General features: G+C 45.4%; 1 protein-coding gene across 1 annotated transcript in view; it reads right to left on the bottom strand.

The window, feature by feature from the left end:
* Nucleotides 1-20,613, bottom strand: part of LOC122814162 (transcriptional protein SWT1-like) — an 881,598-nt gene that overhangs the window by 725,084 nt on the left and 135,901 nt on the right. Inside the window, exon 3 of the mRNA XM_044086775.1 lies at nucleotides 763-901. Within this exon, the coding sequence (XP_043942710.1) occupies nucleotides 763-901 (139 nt within the window). The remainder of the gene's footprint in view (nucleotides 1-762; nucleotides 902-20,613) is intronic.

The raw sequence follows: 20,613 nt of genomic DNA, 5'->3' as shown, positions 1-20,613 counted from the left end.
CTCTTAGAGTGACCACATGGAAAGCCATTGCTATCCAGGGAGTCTGCAAGGCAAAGAGGGAAACAAAAGTAGGCTGCCAGCTCTTTCTTTTGTATCACACATGCATGTACCGCCTCACACAGACATAAGTAAGAGACCCTAGTTATATCTACTACAAGTCTTTGGAACGTCTGAGGAAACAGGAGCACCCACAGAATATTCACATGATATTAAAAGCCAAGATCCATCACCTGCACCGCAGGAAGTGAACTAAAATGACAAGCAGTTTTAACTGAATAAAATAAATGAAGATAGCAACTGTTCTTACTGGTTTTGCAGAAAGCTTGTGCTAAACTTGAGTCAACAAAGGTATCAGTAAGATGGACCAAGGTGAAAGATCACTTGAAAATTCCAGACTACCACATTCTGCCAGGAGAGTAAGCCAGTAAGTTAATGATTTTCCACTATAGAGTTCCTTTCACACTGCAATGCGAATGCATATAAGTATCTCTGCCCCCCCGTTAAGTTACTCAGGATCTGTGCTGTGGTGACCTCCAAATGTAATTAACTAAGTAAGTAAAAGCAAAGTCTTTAATAAAATGGTATTGGAAATCAGTACTTTAAAACTGTTCACATTCATTTTTGTAGCACTGAAAGCTGACATTACAATCACTGTTTTTTAACTTTTCTGTCATATGTGCATTCAACTAAGAAACACAAAAATTAAATTATAGCTAGACTGCAGATGAAAAAAAAAACGACAGCAGTATTACAATCACTTACCTTTGCAAAATGTATTATAAATTTGTTCCACACAGCTCAGCATGTTTCTTGGTATAATCATTCCAAAGACAGCAATCCAATGTTTCATGAAGCACTCCAACAAATCTGATAATGTCCATGGAGGTTTGCAAAGTATCACCTACAGCAGATAAGTAAAAGAGTTATGTTACATAGTAGTTCTATCATCACACAGCTAAACAAGAAATTCAGTGAGAAGTATTAAACTATGGAGACTAAATCCAGATGCAAATGTGCTGCTGCCTTAAAATAAATCAAATTATGCACACTACATAAAGTGGACTTACCATCATCTACACTGACACAGCAAGTCTGGCAGCAAATTTCAAAGAAAAAAAAATCAGTTTGAGAGAGAACACCTCTCAGTTAAAGGTTTAGAAGTAATTTGATGGATGGGTCCATGACAGAGTGGGATAAAGCACTGAAAGTGATCCAGATGACCTGGGATCAGTTAGAGACATGGGCGCCAGATAAGCTGACCAAGAAAGATGTCACTGAGTGTTGTAGGCTACACACTAAATTGCGATACCTTTTCTGATCATTTGTAGTCGTTTAAAGCTGTTTTAAGTGCATTTTTTATTGTTTTTGCCTTATCTTTTAAAAAGCAAAACAAAAAAAAAATTCCTTGCTTCCCACCTTTCTAAGCTAGTACAGTCCAGTTTTCAGGCTAGTGCTGAATTCAGGGCTGTGATACTAGTTTCTGAGTTGCCCATACCTTACTTGGATAGAAGGAAGTTTCTCTGTTCACCTGTGAGAGAGGGGAGCTTTGAGCAACCTATCTGTCCCTGGAGGAGTGGTTCCAGCCCAGAAGTTAGTAGTTTATTGGCCATTTTGGGCTAATTTCTCTCTCTTTCATTTCCCTACTATAAAATTAGAAGTTATGTACCTACCATAACGTTCCATGTTAGTTGTCTTCATCTCGCCTTCTTCTTGCTGGATGGGTTCGGAGCCGATCCTTTAGCTCGAGAACTCCTTTTACCAGCTCGAGGCAACCCTATATCCCATGATGCGAACTACCTCAGATCTCGCTTGGCAGCTAACTAACCCTGCTAAAGACTTATCCTAATATAATTAGGAACCATGGTTCCTAAAAGAAGTCCTCATAACAATGCTCCAGAGGAAGCAATCTAATAGGAACTCTCCAAGATCTGTCCAGGCCAGGGGAAGGAGGGTAACATGGAACGTTATGGTAGGTACATAACTTCTAAATGTTGTTGTCAATCTACTTCATTCTTGCTGGATGGGACCGCCCCTAGCACCTGTATCCCGGTGGCTCAATGGAACAGACTCTTGAGAACAGTGGAACCAAAACTGGCCCTATCTCTGGAGGCCAAATCCAACTTGTAATGAGACACAAAAGTATGAGGCGTAGCCAAGTAGCTGCTGCACAAATAGTGTCAATGGGAAGTCTATCCTGAAAGGCTACAGAAGTGGATAGACTCCTGGTCGAATGAGCTTTTGGCTTAGAAGATAGTTGTTTGCCCCTTAGAGAGTACACATAGGAAATGGTGGAAGTCAACCATCTAGATAAGGTCACTTTAGATACTGGAAGACCCAACCTGCTTCCTGCATAGGAGACAAACAATTGGTCTGATTTTCTAAGTTGTTTAGTCCTATGTAAGTAGTACCTGAGCTGACGATGAACATCCAAAATGCAGCTTCTGTTCAGCTCTGTCAGAATAGTTAGGAAAGAAAACTGGTAGATCAATAGATTGGTTAATATTGGCTTGAGATACAACCTTGGGAAGAAAGGAAGGGTTAGTCCTGATGAAACCCTATCCTTATGAAACACCAGATAAGGTGAACGAATACAGAGGGCCTGAATCTCAGAAACTCTTCTTGCAGAAGTAACAGCCAGCAAAAATATAGTTTTCCATGTCAACAACTTTAAAGAACACGAGCAGACGGTTCGAAGGAGGTAGAATTAGGATGCCAACATTAAGTTCAGATCCCATTGCGGAGGAGGATGTTTCACAGGCGGTTTTAGGAGAAAACTCCTCTTAAAAAGGCTTTGCATAACCTATGAGACATGATGTTATTGTCCTGCAAGCCAACATGAAATTTGGAAATAGCAGCCATTTGTACTTTGACTGTAGATGATGACGATCCTGAATGAAAAACCTCCGCCAGGAAATCCAAAACAGAATGTATAGGAGCAGTGAAGGGATCAATATTTCTGGCGTTTGCCCAAATAGAAAACGCCGCCACTTGCTAGCATAAACCGCTCTAGTGGACGACTTTAAAGAAGACACTAAAATGTCTCTGACTGAGTCAGAAATCATTGGTAGCCTGGCTAGGAAGGAAGTGGAGCAACCAAGCAGTGAGGTTGAGAGAATGAATGGCTCGGTGCTGCTGACCCGACTGGTGGATCAAAAGATCCGAACTGGGTCCAGATGCCAGGGCTGCACCAGTAGGTGTCGATGTAGAGACGGAAAACAAATTTGTCGAGGCCAATATGGAGCAATGAGGATCAATTTGGCTCTCAAAACGGTGGCTTTCTGAATGACTTGTGGAATCAATGGAAAGGGAGGAAAAGCATAAAGAAGTCCCCGAGGCCAATCCTGGGTTAGAGAGTCTCTCAAGGGTTGGCCCGAAGCGGAAATAGTGTGAAGTAATCTGGGCACTTGCTGTTTTGAGGGTAGCAAAAGATCGCAACAAGGGTGCCCACTTCAGAAAAATCTGATCCACTACAGACTGATTGAGAGACCACTCGTGAGGCATCAGAATAGATCTGCTTAGCCTGTCCGCCAATAGGTTGGACCTGCCGGGATGTGCTATCAGAAACCGCTGAGAAGAGATCGCCCATTGCCAAAGTCTGAGAGCTTCGACATAAGGGATAGGACCTGGTTCCGCCCTGTTTGTTGATGTACCAGACCACGGACATGTTGTCCGTCTGTACTGCAATAGTCCCTGTGGGAAGAAAGTCGTCGAGGGCTTGCAACGTTAAAAGCACTGCTCTCATCTCCAGGACATTTATGTGCAGGTGGTATTCTATGGGTTGCCACGTTGCGTGGACCATCCTCCGCTGATAATGCCCCCCACCTGATCAGAGAGGCATCCGTGGTGACTGTGGCAACTGGAGGAGGGGAACAAATGGTCGGCCCTGCTGAAGAAGGGAAGATACCCACCATCGTAGATGAGCCCTGCAAGACTGTGTCACTAAGATCTCGTGTCTCATGGGCAGATCGTGGTACACCCCACTCTGAACAACATCCACTGCAGGAGACATGTGGAAGCGAGCTAGTGGAAGAAGAACAATGGCTGCAGCCATTAGGCCTAGAACCTTCAAGACAAACCTGGCTTTGACCTTGTTGCTTTGTAACAGAAGCTGAACAAATTTCTGGATGTCCAGAATCCTTTGATTTGTTAGTCTGGCTAACATTTTGACGGTATTTAATTCTGCGCCTATAAAGGTGATAGATTGGCAAGGCAGCAGAGAGGATTTTTCGAAATTCACCGAAATTCCTAGACTCTTGCAAAGCTGTAATCTCTGGACCGAAGAAGCTGATCCCTGGAGGTGGCGGAGAGGAGCCAGTCGTCCAAATAAGGAAACACTTGGAATCCTCGACGTCTCAGGTGAGCTGTGACCACCGCCATGCATTTGGTGAACACTCTGGGGGCTGAAGTGAGGCCAAAGGGCAGTGCTCTGAATTGGTAATGACTGGCTCCCAGCCGGAGAAACCTTCTGGAGCGTCTGTGAATCTTTATGTGATAGTACGCATCCTGAAGGTCTATCGAGCACATCCAGTTGTCCTTGCCCAGAAAGGGCAGAATGGATTGCAGCGTGACCATCCGAATCTTGCCTTTTGACAGACTTGTTTAGTCTGCTTAGGTCTAGTATTGGTCTCCAATCTCCCGTCCTTTTGGGGACCAAAAGAATCTCGAGTAGAAGCCGGATCCTACTTGGTCTGCCGGCACTGTTTGGATGGCTCTTTTTCCCAGGAGTTTTAAAACTTCCTGTTTTGCCAAATCCCTTTGACCGGGTGAGATGTCTGGAAGGGATTGTAGAGGAAACCTTCAAGGGGATTTTGTAACCCTCGGATATAATCGACTGTACCCACTTCTCTTGTGATAGGGATTGCCAGGCTACTGGGTACAGCGCCGACCGCCTCCAAGGGTGGACAGTCGGGCAACACCTCAGGGATGCTGAAAGGGCTTCTCAGGAAGAGGCTCCCTATTGCCCTGGTTCTGAGGACCCCTGCCTCTAGGGCGGCGTATTATTGTTACCCCTCTGCCTCTAGGGGTAAACTGACCACGTGTGTCCGTGTAGCTCCTTGGGCTTTACGGAACCACATCTTCCCCTTCTGACCCTTGGGATATGGTCTAGAAGGAGTGGAAAACTGGACTCCAACGGCAGAAAGAGTTTTACCGCCTTGTTCACATCTGGTCAAAGTATCGTTCACGTGAGGTCCAAAAGAAGCCGAACCGTCAAAGGAGGTGTTGGTGAAGGACGCCTTAAAGGGGTCCGCAAAATTACACAGCCGCATCCAGGCTTGGCGTCTAAGAGCAACACCTGTGCCTGCGGCCCTGCTCGCTCCATCGGCTGCATAAGATATGAGCCGCATGGAGGAGTTAGATATCGAATTCAGGATAGCTAGCTGAGAGGCAATCTTTTCCTGAGCCCCAGCAGCTGAAGGATCCTGGACTACTTCCCCCAGTTCCTTGAGAATATCTCGTTGAAGCCTGGTGAAGTGACAAAGGTAATTCAGCGAACGCATTGCAAAGGTCGCTGAAGAAAACATCCGCTTTCCATACCTGTCCATGGTCCTAGAATCCTTATTAGGAGGATGGACAGGTACTGAAGGATCCGCCAGTTCCTTCTTAGTGGCCGCCACCACCATAGCATCCACAGAGACACCTTTGGACAGGAACTGTTTGTCCGAAGGGGCGTGATGAATTTGGATGGTCTCCTGGGGACAGGTTCCACAGAATCTGGAGCGCCTGCGAGCCACTACCTGCATGAGTGGGTCGAAGAGACACCCAGGAGGTGGAGGGTCGGGATCCAAAGCCTCCAGGTATACCGACTCATCCTCGGAGGGGTCAATGGATGGCCAATTCCCCTCTGTTTGAGGAGCTCAAGGATGTCTGAAAATGAGACATCCTCAGAGGGGACCGTGGGAACCCTCCGACTCATCTAAGTCGGTATCAGATGTAGTAGACTCAGGGAGTCTGTGTGTTTCCTCTTACGTCCTCTTCGAGGGGTTCACCTGCAGGGTCAGGAGAAACCTCGAAGAGGAGGAAATTCCCAGTGGGGAAACCTGGGGCGATGGATCCCTGGGCCTGAGAGCAAGAGGCTGGGAAGAGGCTTCTGCAGGCACTGATGAGGGAGGAGCTAGAGGGATAGACCGTTGACCAGGCTCAGAGGCCAGGACACTCCTCATCACCTCAAAGGCTCCTCTCCCGGGAGACCTGAACACACCGCCAAGAAACAGGAATGGCGGCTCCAAGGAGAGAGAAGGCTCGAGGCAGATGTCGGCGCCGAGCTTACCAAAGCCAAGCTCCGAGAGGGAGAGCGGGTCGACAAGGGTCCGATGCCACTAGCCCCTCGGAGCCGACAGTGGAAACCCGACGACGGATCCCTCCAAGGAAAGTCTCAAGGAGGAGATCGGAGCCGAGGATGACGGAGCCGAAGGATGTATCGGCTCCGCATCAAACAGTCGCTGTCCCAAGAAGCTCGCCCGAACTCTGGTGTGGAGTCGGAGGAGGAATCTCAAGAATTGGGGCTGTAGCGAAGTCTGTTGAGACGGGCTATGGAGCATTTGGGCCAGTGCCTGAGACTTCAACAGCCTGCTTACCACCCTCTCCAAATCGTGGTCAGACAGCCTGGAAGATCTCAAGATCGGCTCCGATGGCTCCGCTCCGACAAAAGAGGAGACCCCGGAGCCCAGTGGATACTTAGTATCGAAGGGGACCGGGATCTCTTGCGGGCCGAAGCCATCGGAGCCGAAGTCCCTTGAACCCCAGATGGAGCCGAGGATCTCTCGGCTCCGATGCTGGATAAAGTGTCGGCTCCAGCTGGAGCCGACAAGGCAATAGTAGTCCGGGTATCGGAGCCGCCGGCACCGAACCCACTACTCTGGCAGAAGAAGCATCGGTTCCAGCCGATATGAGCCACCGGGGAGGCTTAGACACTGTAGCCTGAGCCTTGGTGGCTTAAGAGGTTTTCCTGCCCTGCTTAGGAGGAGAACCTTCAGGTTTCAACAAACCTCGGAGGATCAGTTTGTTCCTCCTTTCCTGCAGGACTCGCTGGCTAAAGGCATGACACAACGCACAGGAGTCCTGCAGGTGCAAAGGCCCCAGGCAATACACACAAGAAGTGTGACCGCCTGTCAGGGACATTTTCTGACAGCACTGGTCACACTTCTTGAAGCCTGAGACCTTGCCTTCCTTAGACATCCTAACAGGATATACACACACGGTCCCCACAAACACACAACTTAATCCCTACACAGACACACAGGAAGGGAATAACTTGGGGAACTAGGCCTGACTAAAACTTTCACTGAAAAACTATAATAAAAGTTTAAAAAGGAAGGGAATAGGGTGGGCTGTACTAAAAACAGGCTAACCTGACACTGAAGGGAAATTAAACCCCTAACTAACTTTTTTCTTATTTAACAAGAAAAACTTACCTCAGCTGGTAAAGGAGACCTCTTTCGCTAAGCGGCAAACGAGATCTGAGGTAGTTCCGCCTTGCATCATGGGATATAGGGTTGCCTCGAGCTGGTAAAAGGAGTTCTCGAGCTAAAGCTAGTGCCAAGTCGGAGCCGAGGATCGGCTCCGAACCCATCCAGCAAGAATGAAGGCGAGATTGACAACTTAACATCCACGTTTGCATGGTTTTGTGCACTGGGCAGTGCCGGTTAGCTACTGTTAAATTATTCCCGGCTCCACTAAGTCTCCTCTTCAGTTTTTCCCTTAAAACTAGTCGAACTCTCAACCTAAGCACTCAAAAAGCATCTTACAGCCCAGCACTTGCTCAGATCTAATAGCAACCACTAATATACACTGACACTGATTGCCAGCAGGGCAAGGCTCTTTATTCACCCCTCACCAAGCAAGCGACTAAGCAGCTCACCCTACTATTCAGGCATGACCAAAGGGCAACTTCAGTTGCAGCCTCCAGTCCAGCTGGTGAATCTGGGTATCCTGAGGCAATGTTACAACTGCCTCATGTACACAGACAACCCTCTCCTGCTACCACAAAACACTAACATATGCAAGAGATGCAATTATATAGCCAAACTGGAAGCTAAGTTGTCTCTACCCAAGACTGAAACAGACAGTCAAGAGGAGAAGGTTAACACTTGCACCACAACTCCAGCCGCACACAGACCTACTAAAACAGCACTGGAAAAAAAATGCACATAAATACACAAAATCATACTCGGAGGCTCTAAATAAAAACCTGCAAAAGCATCAGAGATCTCCAAAGCAGACACCCAAACAACCTGCACTTCCCGTCACAAACCAAACAACACATAAAACGCAAAATCAGTGTGCTGCACAATCGCAGCCCTTAAGGCGAAATAACATACCTAACACACTAGTAATAGGTGACTCTACAGTCAGGCACACTGACGTCCCACTCACTAGGCTGGACAAGCAGAAGGTTACTGTTAGCTGCCTGTCGGGAGCCAGAATCCACCACATAACACAAGCACTCAGGTCACTCCAGAACAAGTACAAATATGACTCTGTCATTGTTCATGTTGGTGTGAATGACCTGAGAAGACCTCCCTGGACTACATGAAGAGAGACATGGAAGAGCTATCTAATCATGTAGCCCAAGTTGGCATGACCCTGAGTAGCATCTTGCCCTCATCAAGAATGATACCTCAGTATGAAGAAAAAATGATCAATTTCAACAACTGGCTAAGCTTCTGGTGTCATTCAAAGGGGATCCAGTGTCTGTCAGCCTGGGATGACATGCTCGATAAGCCTCGTTGCTTTGCAAGAGATGACTTGCACCTGTCACCCCTAGGCTTTCGAATACTGGCCAAGGCTTTTGCTGCCCCCATAGTGCCTTTTTTAATTAAGCAAGGCTCAAAAATCAAAGCCACCTTTGTAAACATCACAATTAACAAAAGGGTTATGCTACTCAACGCCAGGAGTTTAAACCTCAAAATGCATGCGCTCGAAGCACTCCTCAGTATGGAGAACGTCGACATCTGTGCAGTAACTGAAACCTGGTTCAAGGCTCCAGAGAGCACCCCAGCACTACCGGGCTACAACTCATACTACACGTTTCGGCCACAGAACACGGACCGAAACACAAAAGGAGAGGGTGTATCCATATTCATCAAGGATACCCAAACCTCCAGGTTAGTGGAGCAGCATGATACCTCTGAGATCATCCATGTGCAACTAACATCGGGCAAATCTGCAATGCAAATTGTGGTCTGCTACAGATCACTCGCCAAGACCCAGGACCACGACTCCACCTTTCTGGAAACACTGGAAAACATGAAGGCCCTACCAAACACCCTGATATTGGACGATTTCAATTACCCTACCATTCACTGGGAAAACTACTCGAGTACAAATTTCCAGGCCCAGTGCTTCCTGGAATTCATCAATGCAAACGCCCTGGATCAGCTGGTAAACTCCCCTACCACAGGTGAAAACATATTGGACCTGGTCATCACCAAATCACCAACACGGGCGACAGGTATTCCACACCGGAGGTCAACCCATCACTGGTTAGATCAGACCATAAACTAATCACTATGGATGTCCACACCCCACAACCACCCCAACTAAGGAAACCACAGTAAAATACTTTTCTAAAGCAAACTTCACCTTACTTAAGACAGAGGTGGTAAGTTTCACAGCCCCCACGCTAAAGGATAACGCTGCCCAAGATGCAGAAACCTTTACAAATGCACTCTATGAGCACCTACAAGGATGCATGGATCATGCCATCCCTAGCAAAACCAAGACTCACTCCTCTAAGAGAAAAAAAAGTTTGATGGACCCCTGCAATAAACAGGCTATACAATAGAAGGAGGAAACTAGTTCAGAAAAAAAGCAAATCCCAAGAAGGAAAGACATCCCTGATCAGTATCAGTAAGAAACTGAGGTCCCTCATGAAATCATCCAAGGCTAACTTCGAAAGGAAAATAGCCAATGATTCAAAAGATAACCACAAAGCCTTCTTTAGGTATGTTAAGAATCTAAGTGGCAACTCGCAGATATGCACTGAACTAGTGCAAAATAGCACAAAATATATTGAACCTACTGATATTGCCAACATCCTTGCAGATAGATTCAGTGCAAACTTCACCCCCCTCTCACCTCCAAAAGGGCCCACAACAATACCGGAAAAGTGTAGTGTCCCAAAAATCACAGACGCACAGGTGAAAACAGCCCTTTCAAAAGCCAAAAACACAGCGTCAATGGGATCAGATGGTGTCCCAGGCTGCGTCTTGCACGAACTACAGAATGAACTAACCCCGCACCTAAATACGCTGTTCAACCTCAGCCTCTCCACAGACTACGTGCCCATAAAATGGTGCACAGCAACTGTTATTCCTCTCCACAAAGAAGGGGCCACAACTGACCCTGGTAACTATCGCCCCATAAGCCTGACTAGCCTGATCTGCAAGGCTATGGAGCGCATCATCGTGGAACTCATTAACAAAGACATTGGGAACCTCCAAACACTTGACTCGATCTAGTTCGGCTTTGTTAAGGGCAGATCATACCTACTAAACCTGGATGACTTCTTCGAGACAGTCACCAAGGCCACAGATGAGGGAAAGGTGGTTTACACAGCCTACCTTGACCTCGCCAAGGCTTTCCACACCATTCCACACTCAGGTATTACAGAAAAACTCACCAGCCTGAACATAAACCACTATGTCACGAGATGGGTTGCCAACTGGTTTACAGACAAAAAGTACAGTTGTGTACACTTACCATAAATGTAGATGTTCGAGTGTATTCAGTTGCAGTTATTACATTTGGGTAATCTGCTGGCAGGTTGCCCTCAGTCGGCCTGATTAACAAAGTCTTGGGTCCTGCATCGGTTGCTGTCCCTTCTTCCGTGACGTCAGGTTGTCAGGGGTATAAAACATGTAGCCGACGCCATTACATCAGTTTTTCTTGCCCCAGATGTCACTTGCCACCGAAATGGGGAGCAAATAAAATTAAAAACACAAAAAATATACCTCCAATCCCAAAAGCACATACACCAAAAGGACATTTAAGTATAGTGAAAGAAAGTAGAGGTGTAATCAAAGAAAAATAGGGGGTTGGAGGGAGGGTAACCAGGACTGCAACAGTGAATACACTCGAACATCTACATTTATGGTAAGTGTACACAACTGTACTATGTTCTTCGTGTTTCACTGTTGCAGTCATTACATTTGGGTAGATTCCCAAAGCTATGGTTGGGTGGAGGGAATTATACTGCATTAGGACCAGCTATAAGATCCTGCAGGACAGCAGTGGCAAAGCCAGCTCTGGATTTAGAGAAAAGTGGTAAATGGTAATGTTTGGTGAACGTATGAACTGAACTCCAGGTAGCAGCTTCTAGAATGTCCCTGGTAGGAACACCTCTGATAAAGGCTGTAGAAGTAGATGCAGCCCTGATGGAATGGGATTTGATCCCCTGGGGGGATAGGTTTTCCATGGTGCATATAACAGAAATGAATACAATGGCTTATCCATTTGGAAATGGTTTGCTTTGAAATAGCCTTTCCCTCTGCCCCTGCAGCAAATGCCACCAGCAGTTGTTCAGATATTCTTTGTGATTTTGTCCTGTTTAAGTAAAATTTAAGTTGTCTGTGTACATCCAATGAATGCAGAATCCACTCCACCTTGTTATTTGGATTGGGAAACAAAGTTGGCAAATGTGAAGTCTGATTAAGAGCCACAATGGATACCACCTTAGGCATGAAGAATGGATTGGTCCTGAGAGATACCCTTTCCGCATGAAAAATGATGAAAGGCTCCACTGCCGTTAGAGCCTGTAATTCAGAAATCCTTCTAGCTGAAGTGAGTGCTAAAAGGAAAGCTGTTTTCCAGGAGAGAAATTTTAGGTCTGCAGTAGCAGCTGGCTCGAAAGGAGGGAGAGTGAGCTTTTCCAATACAAAATTCAGGTCCCAGGCAGGGATAGGAGCTCTCCTGGGTGGACTTAAGTTTTTGGCCTCTCTGAGATACTGCTTTAGCAGGGGATGAGAGTAGAGGGGAGGTTCTGTGTTGTAATGAGCTGAAATGGCTGAAGCATGGATTTTTATGGAAGAAAAGGACAGGCCCTTGTGAAGCATCTCAGTTAAGTATTGTAAATTCTGAGGAATGTTGGGCACTGCTGTGCTTATCCCTTGAGATTGATTCCAGGCACAGAATCTTTTCCATTTGTCAGCATAAGATTTTCTAGTACTAGCCCTTCTCGCCTCCAAAATGACATCCATCACAGGTTTGCTGAGGGATGCTAAGGGTGAATTTAGGTGATTAGCCATGCTACAGGATTCAAAGTTTGGAGCTGAGTGCGCAGAATTTGGTTGTTCTGCTGAGACAGTAGGTAAGGTGTCTGAGGCAGGTACCACGGTGAAAGGTGTGACACATTGCGCAGGAGTGGGTACCAGTGTTTGCGACGCCAGTCTGGAGCAATCAAAACCATTTTCAGTTTATCCTGTTTGACTTTTAGAAGAACTTTGGAGAGCAGAGGCAGAGGGGGAAAAGCATAGACTGATAGGTTTTTCCAGCTGAAGGATAGAGCATCCAGGCTTTTTTGTAATGAGTTCTTGTGCAAAATTTGTCCGACTGATAGTTCTGGGGTGAGGCAAAAAGATCTATGTCTGGGCCCCCCCATGTGCGTGTCAACATGTTGAAAATCCGTGGTTCCAGTTTCCATTCATGGGGGTCCATGAGATCTCTGCTTAGTTCGTCTGCCAGAGTATTCAGCTTTCCTGGCAGGAATTGAGCTTGTAGTTGTACTTGAGAGGTCAAGGCCATGTTCCACAATGCCATGGCTAGTCTGCAAAGGGGGTAGGAGTGCATACCCCCCCTGCTTGTTTATGTACCACATAACCGTAGTGTTGTCTGTCTTTACCATTAATTGTCTTGGATGAAGGTAGTCCTTGAAGGCTGCCAGTGCATTCTGTACAGGTAGTATTTCTTTCTGACTGATATGAAGGTGCATTTGATTTGGGCTCCATTTGCCCTGAATGCACTTCCCTGCCAGATGTGCCCCCCAAGCATAGTCTGATGAATCTGTAGTTAGGGTTTGGGCGGCAGGGGGTGGTGTGAATGGCAGTCCCTTGTTCTGGTGGCAGGCCTCTGTCCTCCACAGGAACTTCTACCTGCAGGCAAGGTATGACAGGAATCATTGTTTCCAGGCTGTGACAATGCGGACTTTTTAAGTACCACTGAAGTTTCCTCATATGCAGTCTTGCATATGGAATTAGAAGAATGCAGGAGGCCATGAACCCCAAGGCTTGCAGTAAGCATGGTTTTTGTGGCCACCTGTATGAAGTAAGTCACCAAATGAATTTGCTTCTCTAGCGTAAGGAAAGCCATCTGGGCAGTTATATTCAAGCTTGCACCCAGGAATGTAAATTTTTGAGAGGGTACCAGTTGTGATTTCTTTTCATTTATAGTGTACCCTAGACAAGTTAGAACCCTTTTTACAAACGCCAGATAGTTTAGAAGAGTGTCCTTGTTTTCTGCCTGAATTAAACAACTGTCCAAGTATGGATATATTTAAATATTTCTTTGCCTGCAAAATGCAATTACTGGAGCCAGGCACTTTGTAAGGACCCTGGGCGCAGTAGATAAGCCAAAGGGCAGTGCAGAGAACTGATAATGCAAGTAGCCTGCTTTGAAGCGGAGGTATCTTCTGCAAGATTCCCTGACTGGGAGTTGCCAACCAGGCATCTCTGTCCAGCATAGGAAGTAACTGGTGAAGAGTCAGCATCTTGAATTGTGGAATGTCCAGAACAGTGTTTAGAGTAGATAAGTCCAGGATTGGACGCAGTGATTTGTCTTTTCTGGGCACCAGGAAATGTCTTGAATAGAAACCTTGTCCCTTTTCCTCTTCTGGTACTGGTTGAATAGCCACCATGCTCATGAGGGAAAGTATTTTTTCTGGGCCTCTGCCACTGATTTGGGGGCAGGTCTGGCCATCTCTTTGGATTTGGCAACATGCGGAAATGGAATCTGTATCCCTGGGATACTACATTTAAAACCCATTTGTCCTGGGTTATGATTTGCAAGTTTTTTGTAAGAAGAGCCAGTTTTCCCCCCAAAGGGACGGCCAAAAGGTAAGTGCTTGGTAAGTGTAAAGGGAAGTCATTGAGACTGCTTACCACAGGGAGGTGCCTTGTTGTTTCCAGATTTGGAAGAGGAGGCACCCCATTGTTTTGTTCTGAAAGTCCCTTGTGACTGAAACCTGGAGCCTTTGGAATGTCTGGGTTTGACCTGAGTGGCTCTCGAAGGAACTGGAAAGGGCCAGTGCCTACTGAATCTTGGAGGTTGCACTTGTAAGAAATCTTTCACAATTTGCATAGATTTAGCTTTAATCTTCCATCTTTTTTAAAACTTCTTCAGCCTTAATACCAAAGAGAGGGTCCTGCTGTAAAGGAGCATCCAACAATTTTGCTTTAACATGATCAGGCAGATTTTGCTCTTTGAGCCAAGCATGCCTTCTTAGAACAGACCCAGTTACAGCAGTCCTGCAAGAGGCCTCCAAAGAATCAAAACCACATTGCAAAGTATGTCTTGCAACTTGTTCAGCTGAATGCAATAAATCCTGTAAATTTTTGTTTTCCACACAGTCAGAAATTAACATAATTTTCTGTTTAAGCAGTATCATGATATGCTGTTGATATTTTAGCATATGAAATTGACAGCTTAAAGCCCTGATTGCCAAGGTTGCAGAAGTGTAAACCTTCTTACCCCGTCTATCCAGCGCCCTGGAATCTCTATCAGGAGGGGTTGGATTTTTAGCTGTAGAAGCCTTAATTCCCTTGGGACCATGAGAAATGTTTTCAGGATCTGAAACAGGATTTTTGAAAAGGAATTTGTGGGAGTCAGGAACCCTGTAGTATCTGTCTGGCTTACAAGGAGCCAGAGGCAGAGAATCAGAAGTCATACTGGATTCTGAAAAAACATCATCAATGTCTAGAACAGGAGGTATAGCCAAAGGCCTATGCTGAGGAAGAAGAAGAAAATCCCTAAGTCTCTTTTTAGATTCAGAGAAATCCTGACTTTCCCAGTGGAAATGTTCCCTTAAGGTATGTAAAGTTTCCCCAAAAGAAAAATCCTCAGGGGGGAAGCAGAAGGAATGGAATCTTCTGCATCAGAGTCCTCATAAGAAGGTATAGATCATTCCTGTTCATTAGAAGAGTCAGAAGAAATAGAATCCTGTTCAGAAGAATCATAATCAATGTCTTGCCTAGGCCTCTTAGAAGGGGGGGGGGGGGTTGGCGACCCCTGATCAGAGTAATTAAATCTTCAGCCACTTTGATCATTTATTTAGGCATAGGGGCCTGCACATGTGGACCAGGGGCCGTTTTTTTTTAGGCATTGGTCGAGATTTTGGCCTTAATTTTGAAGATGGTGTCAGTTTAATATACAAATCTGTAGGCCTGAAAACACCCTCAGAAGCTGGTGCCTGAACAGCTGCTCCAGACCCATCCAAGGTAATGCATCCGCAGGATCCGTAATTGAAGCATCTCGCAGCATATCAGACTCTGAATGGGTCTCAGTAGAGGCCTGCGAATCAGAAGTAGCGGGTATCAGGGGCTGTGAAAGTGCCTCACTGAGTACCGGTGAACTGGCGACTGGCTTAGGAGAAGTAGCGGCGGCGGTTCTGGACCTCAACGGCCTGTCTCTGTCTTTTTCTTTGCGTTCTTTAGGTACTCCGGTAGTCGGATTGCTAACCGACGACATTTCTGGATAATTAAAGCATGATCCAAAATATTTAGATGCAAAAATATACCGACGTTTGATAGTGCATTGATTAAATAAAGCACAAAATCAACAGCAAGGTACGTTATGGTCAGGGCCTAGGCAAGGAATACAGTACAAATGAAAATCCTTATGAGGTATTTGCTTCCCACAAGTAATGCAATTATTAACTTTTACTGACATCAGAAAGGAGCAAGAAAAAGTTTCCCCAGCAGGGTACTTAGCTTATAAGTTGAAGACTTCGGATCTGAAACTCGAAAACGAAAATTTCGGGAGTCGGCCAACCAGCACTTGCAAACTGCTTTTGCTTCGGGCACCGCGCAGCAAGAAAGACTGATGTAATGGTGTTAGCTGCATGTTTTATAATCCTGACGACCTGTCGTCATGGAAGAAGGGACAGCAACCAATGCAGGACCCAAGACTTTGTTCATCAGGCTGACTGAGGGCAACCTGCCAGCAGATTACCCAAATGTAATGACTGCAACAGTGAAACACGAAGAACATCTCACACGGTAAGAATAGCGGGCTCCAGGTCCAACTCTAAACAAGTCACAAGTGGTGTCCCACAAGGCTCGGTCCTGGGACCCCTACTGTTCGGCATATACTTCTCAGAAGTACAGGCAAACACAGGAGGACTATGGCTAACCAAGTTTGCCGATGACTGCAAACTGGGAGCCATAAATGACTCTCTGGCTGACACGGACATCCTCCAAAAGGGCCTTACTGAGAAGGACACCTGGTGTCAAAGTCATGGCCTCAAGCTAAATGCCAAAACATGCATAGTCATCCCGTTTGGGAAAAACAAAACACCCACGAATTACCACATAGGTGGCAGCCCCCTTAACACAGAAGAGGTCATAAAAGATCTGGGGACCCAGGTAGATAGTAATCTCTCCTTTGACAATCATATTGCCAAAGTAGTTAGGGAATCCTTCTATGTGGCCCATCTAATTACTAAAGGGTTCGCATCTACAAATAAAGAGGTTATAGTGCCCTTCTACTCATCACTCATTAGACCCATCATAGAGTACAATGCCCCATTTGGGATGTACCTCACAAGGCACTTCCAACGGCTGGAAAGACCACAAAAGTACCTCACCAAGGGAATTACTGGTCTCAAACATATGTCCTATGCAGCCCGACTGAAAAAACTCCGGCTGTACTCAGTGGCATATCGCTTACTCAGAGGTGATCTCTGCCTGACTTACAAAGCCATGTTCAACTCAGAATTGATGGACATGCTCCATCTAAAGAAATCCAAGTCAATGCGAGCCACGCGCTCTAGTGAGCTAAACCTCGCCACAACAATAAATAGAACATGCTGGAGGGATAGATTCCTGTCACAGAGACTCCCCATGCTTTGGAACAAAATTAGAAATTACATCAGGCAGAGCCCCTCACTAACACTCTTCAAGAGAAACCTTGACGAGTGGATGAGTAACAGAAAATACACCCCTGGGAATACTTCATTGGCTCTGCTTGACAGAGGATCAGTTAATTAATCAATGGGGTGGCGAAAGCAGACACTCTGGCTAGGCTTATAAATGCCCTCGGGCAGATAACCTAGTACCTACCTATGAGTGGCTAAAGTATCACCAATATCCTTCAAGAAGCAGTAAACATGACAAAGTGGAATCAATCTAGATACTTTTTAAAATTTCATGTGTGTTCTTCAGTGAAATGCTTTTTGAAGGCTATCGGTGATAAGTAAAAATGGTATAGTACACATATCTTCATTCTAGGATGAATAACTCTGCTAATGAGCTAAAATCTGCAACAGTAGCAAAATAAACTCTTGCTATAAACTGCAAATCTAGTCTGTAATATCTGGTATGCATGCCAACTAAAGGGCAGGTGCACCTTCACAAACATCCCCTGTAGAGGCTCCTGTTAATAACCACCACCACTGCCCCAGTAATATGAGCAATGATCTTATTTGGTAAAGGCTTGCCGTCAGCATCAGAACAAAAAGTAATGCAACTAACCATTATTAAATGGTTTGCTTTTCAAAGTTGCACAGTGTAAAAGAAGCAAGAAGGCCACTCTTCCAGAGTCAGAATCAATCATTAGCATGCCCTCATTCTTCCAGAGATATTCTTGTCTCATCAATGTACAGCCAAGACTGCCCTCGATATTTCGGATAACTCTAGTTTAATCACCTCTGTTTTGACAGGTTAAGAACAACAGACACAACGTTATGTGCAAGAAGAATACAGAATACTCAAGACAAGTGCTATTGTTACAGAAAAAAAAGTATGTGGTCTTTACAATTATTTGCACACTGAGGTTTACAGCAAAACATACAAAGTAACATCAAACCACAAAAAGTGTTTTCCAAGAAATAAGTGTCAGTAGAAGAAGAAATCAGCTACAAAAGGAGGCGTGGTTGCACACAGCAAAAACAAAAGTTAAGTATTTATCATAATGATAACGCCTTACTGCCCTTCTCCGTCTTCTTTTTATAGATCTACCTGTGACCTTACACCCTCCCCTACATTCTCTGACTTTATCTGAGGGCTACTCTCCCTCAGTGGACAACACCTTCTCTTAAGGAGTGTTACTGGCGAATGCATTCCCTCCCAGTGCCTTAGACATTTGAGAAGCTAATCAAACCCAGGTCACCTGGGCAGTAGTTAGGACTTTATCTCTCTTTCTCTCTATGCCACGGTGCTGGCTCCCCTCTCCATCTTTCTTGACTGTTAGGTTACCTGCCCTCATGGCACAGTGGAGTAGGAAAAGCTTCCCTCAGGAGCTTATCCAGAACTCAAGACCCCACCAATCTTTGATAAAGCATTTTGCTCCATCCTGTCTCTCAGACAGAGTCCGTCTGGTATTGGATTCTAAAGCACTAGCAAAAGGAGGCTTGAGGAAAGACTTCAAGCTTAGGTCCACCAAGAATGTGAGAGACATTAGACAAAGGGAGAAGGACAATAAGAATCTAGCTGCATGGTAAGTACATAACATTTATTTAATGTACTGTCGTCTCTGTCCACCTTGATGACTAGCGGGGAATCCCCAGCTACTCTATTCCCAGGTTGCTTCACGAGAACATACTCTTGAGAATGGTGGAAACAAAGCCAGTTTTGGACCTCAATACAAGGTCAAGTTTAGAGTGCTTGAGAAAGATGTTCATTATCTACCATGTTGCTGTAGCAAAACTGTCATTGAGAATTAAGTGCTTGAAATAGGCCACAGAATTTAAGACAGATCTCATGGAATGTTCCCTATATGCTTCATGAATTCCAGAATTTCTCAGAAAGAAGGGCCAGCTGAGAGAATAAGGGAGAGAGCCTTCCCCTTCATCAAGAGCCGTGTCCTGAGTAAGAGATTATGTTGAGGAATCTAAGTGTTTCTTTTTACAATGTCATTTCCTGTGTACCGGGGGGAGGGATGAGAGTCTTCTGAGGAGCAAGAAGAGTCCATATTCCCTTTTAAGGGGCGGGGTTAGAGGCCAACACAGCTGGGCTGTCCTTGGGACTGAAGATTTAGGCTGAAAGGCTCAGATACACAGGGATGTGAGGGAGGAACCAAAGCCAAGGAAGCATCCTCTTTCTACACAGGATGACAGTTTATAATTCCCTCAAAGGCCTCAAAAGTTGAAGATGACACTGAAGCCACAGAGGTCGTCAACATCCGAGCCATCTCAATGTCCAAGAAAGATGAGGCAGATGGACATGAAGGCTGCGTTCCTGGTGCCAAAGGGCCAGTCAGATCCAAACCTAAGACATGAGCTGATATGCCAAGCATGGAGGAGTTATGAATTTATGAATTAGACTTGAGAAGTTCAGTACTGTAAGATGCTCCAGGATGCCGATGCTGAACATTCTCCTCTGGGAAGCTTTCTAGTTAAGAAAAACTATAATGACAGATCCTTACTGCCCTTCTCTGTCAGGCTTCTTTTTTATGATCTATCCACGATACTGCACCCACCCCTACATTCTCTGACCTCATCTGAGAGTTACTCCCCTAAATGGACCATACCAGTATTGTAAGATGCTCTGGGATACCTTCATTTCTACGACCAGTGCTAGGTGCACTGCCAATGTCAAAACTGATGCTTCTGGTACTGACAGAGGGCCTATCGGGACTGATTTCAGCTCCATGGCCATCGGCAACAAAGTGGGTGCTGGAGAAGAAGCAAGGGTAAATGGAGTAGGTGGAAACTTATCCTATGCACTCGGTGCAGAAGGGCTAAGGATGAGTCCCATGTCTAGTTGAGATTTCACAAATGCTCCTATTATTTGGTCCCAGTCAAAAGCATCTTCTCTCCTGGTGGACCTGATAGAGATGAGAAAAGACATAGAAGAGGATCTGGAGCCCCTGAACATCAAGAGCTCCCTCTTGAAGAACTGGTTACTCCCAGAGATTGCCTTTCTAGCTAGCCTGTCACAAACTATTACGTTGTGTTACTATCGACAGCCACTGACACAAAAGAATGAGAAATAAGCAACTCCTTTGTATTTGGAGACAATACTGGGACTGGAATGGATGGTTTAGATACTTTTGGAGATGGAGAGGATGAAGAACTATCAAGAAGGACTTTTTTCTTCTCCATTTCTTTAATTCATTCTCTCTTTATCTGAACTTCTTGCATGCGTTTTCTCAGCACTTTTTCAATGCTAAGAGAAGGAATCATTTGCAGATTCTTCCATGATGTCAGGGAGAAGGCCTTTAAACTTTTAGTGCATTTTTCATTTCTATCAAGGATCTAGGTCAAACGGTTTTACAAATTTCGTACTGAGCATTGAGCTGCTCCAGCCACAGGCAAACACACGGATCAAGTGTATCCTCGGGTGGGATTCTGTGACCACATTTTGTACATTGTTTAAAACCTGAAACTTTCTCTATTGTTGTTAAACAATCTATCTAAAAGGAAGAAATGAAAAACCTGTACTAGGTGAGAGGTAAGACTTTGAT

This window comes from Protopterus annectens, chromosome 10.part0, assembly GCF_019279795.1.
Source record: "Protopterus annectens isolate FY-2018-M chromosome 10.part0, PAN1.0, whole genome shotgun sequence".
Classification (NCBI taxonomy): domain Eukaryota; kingdom Metazoa; phylum Chordata; order Ceratodontiformes; family Protopteridae; genus Protopterus; species Protopterus annectens.
Note: the sequence above shows the minus strand (reverse complement) of the source record. Positions and strands in the feature narration are given on the sequence as shown.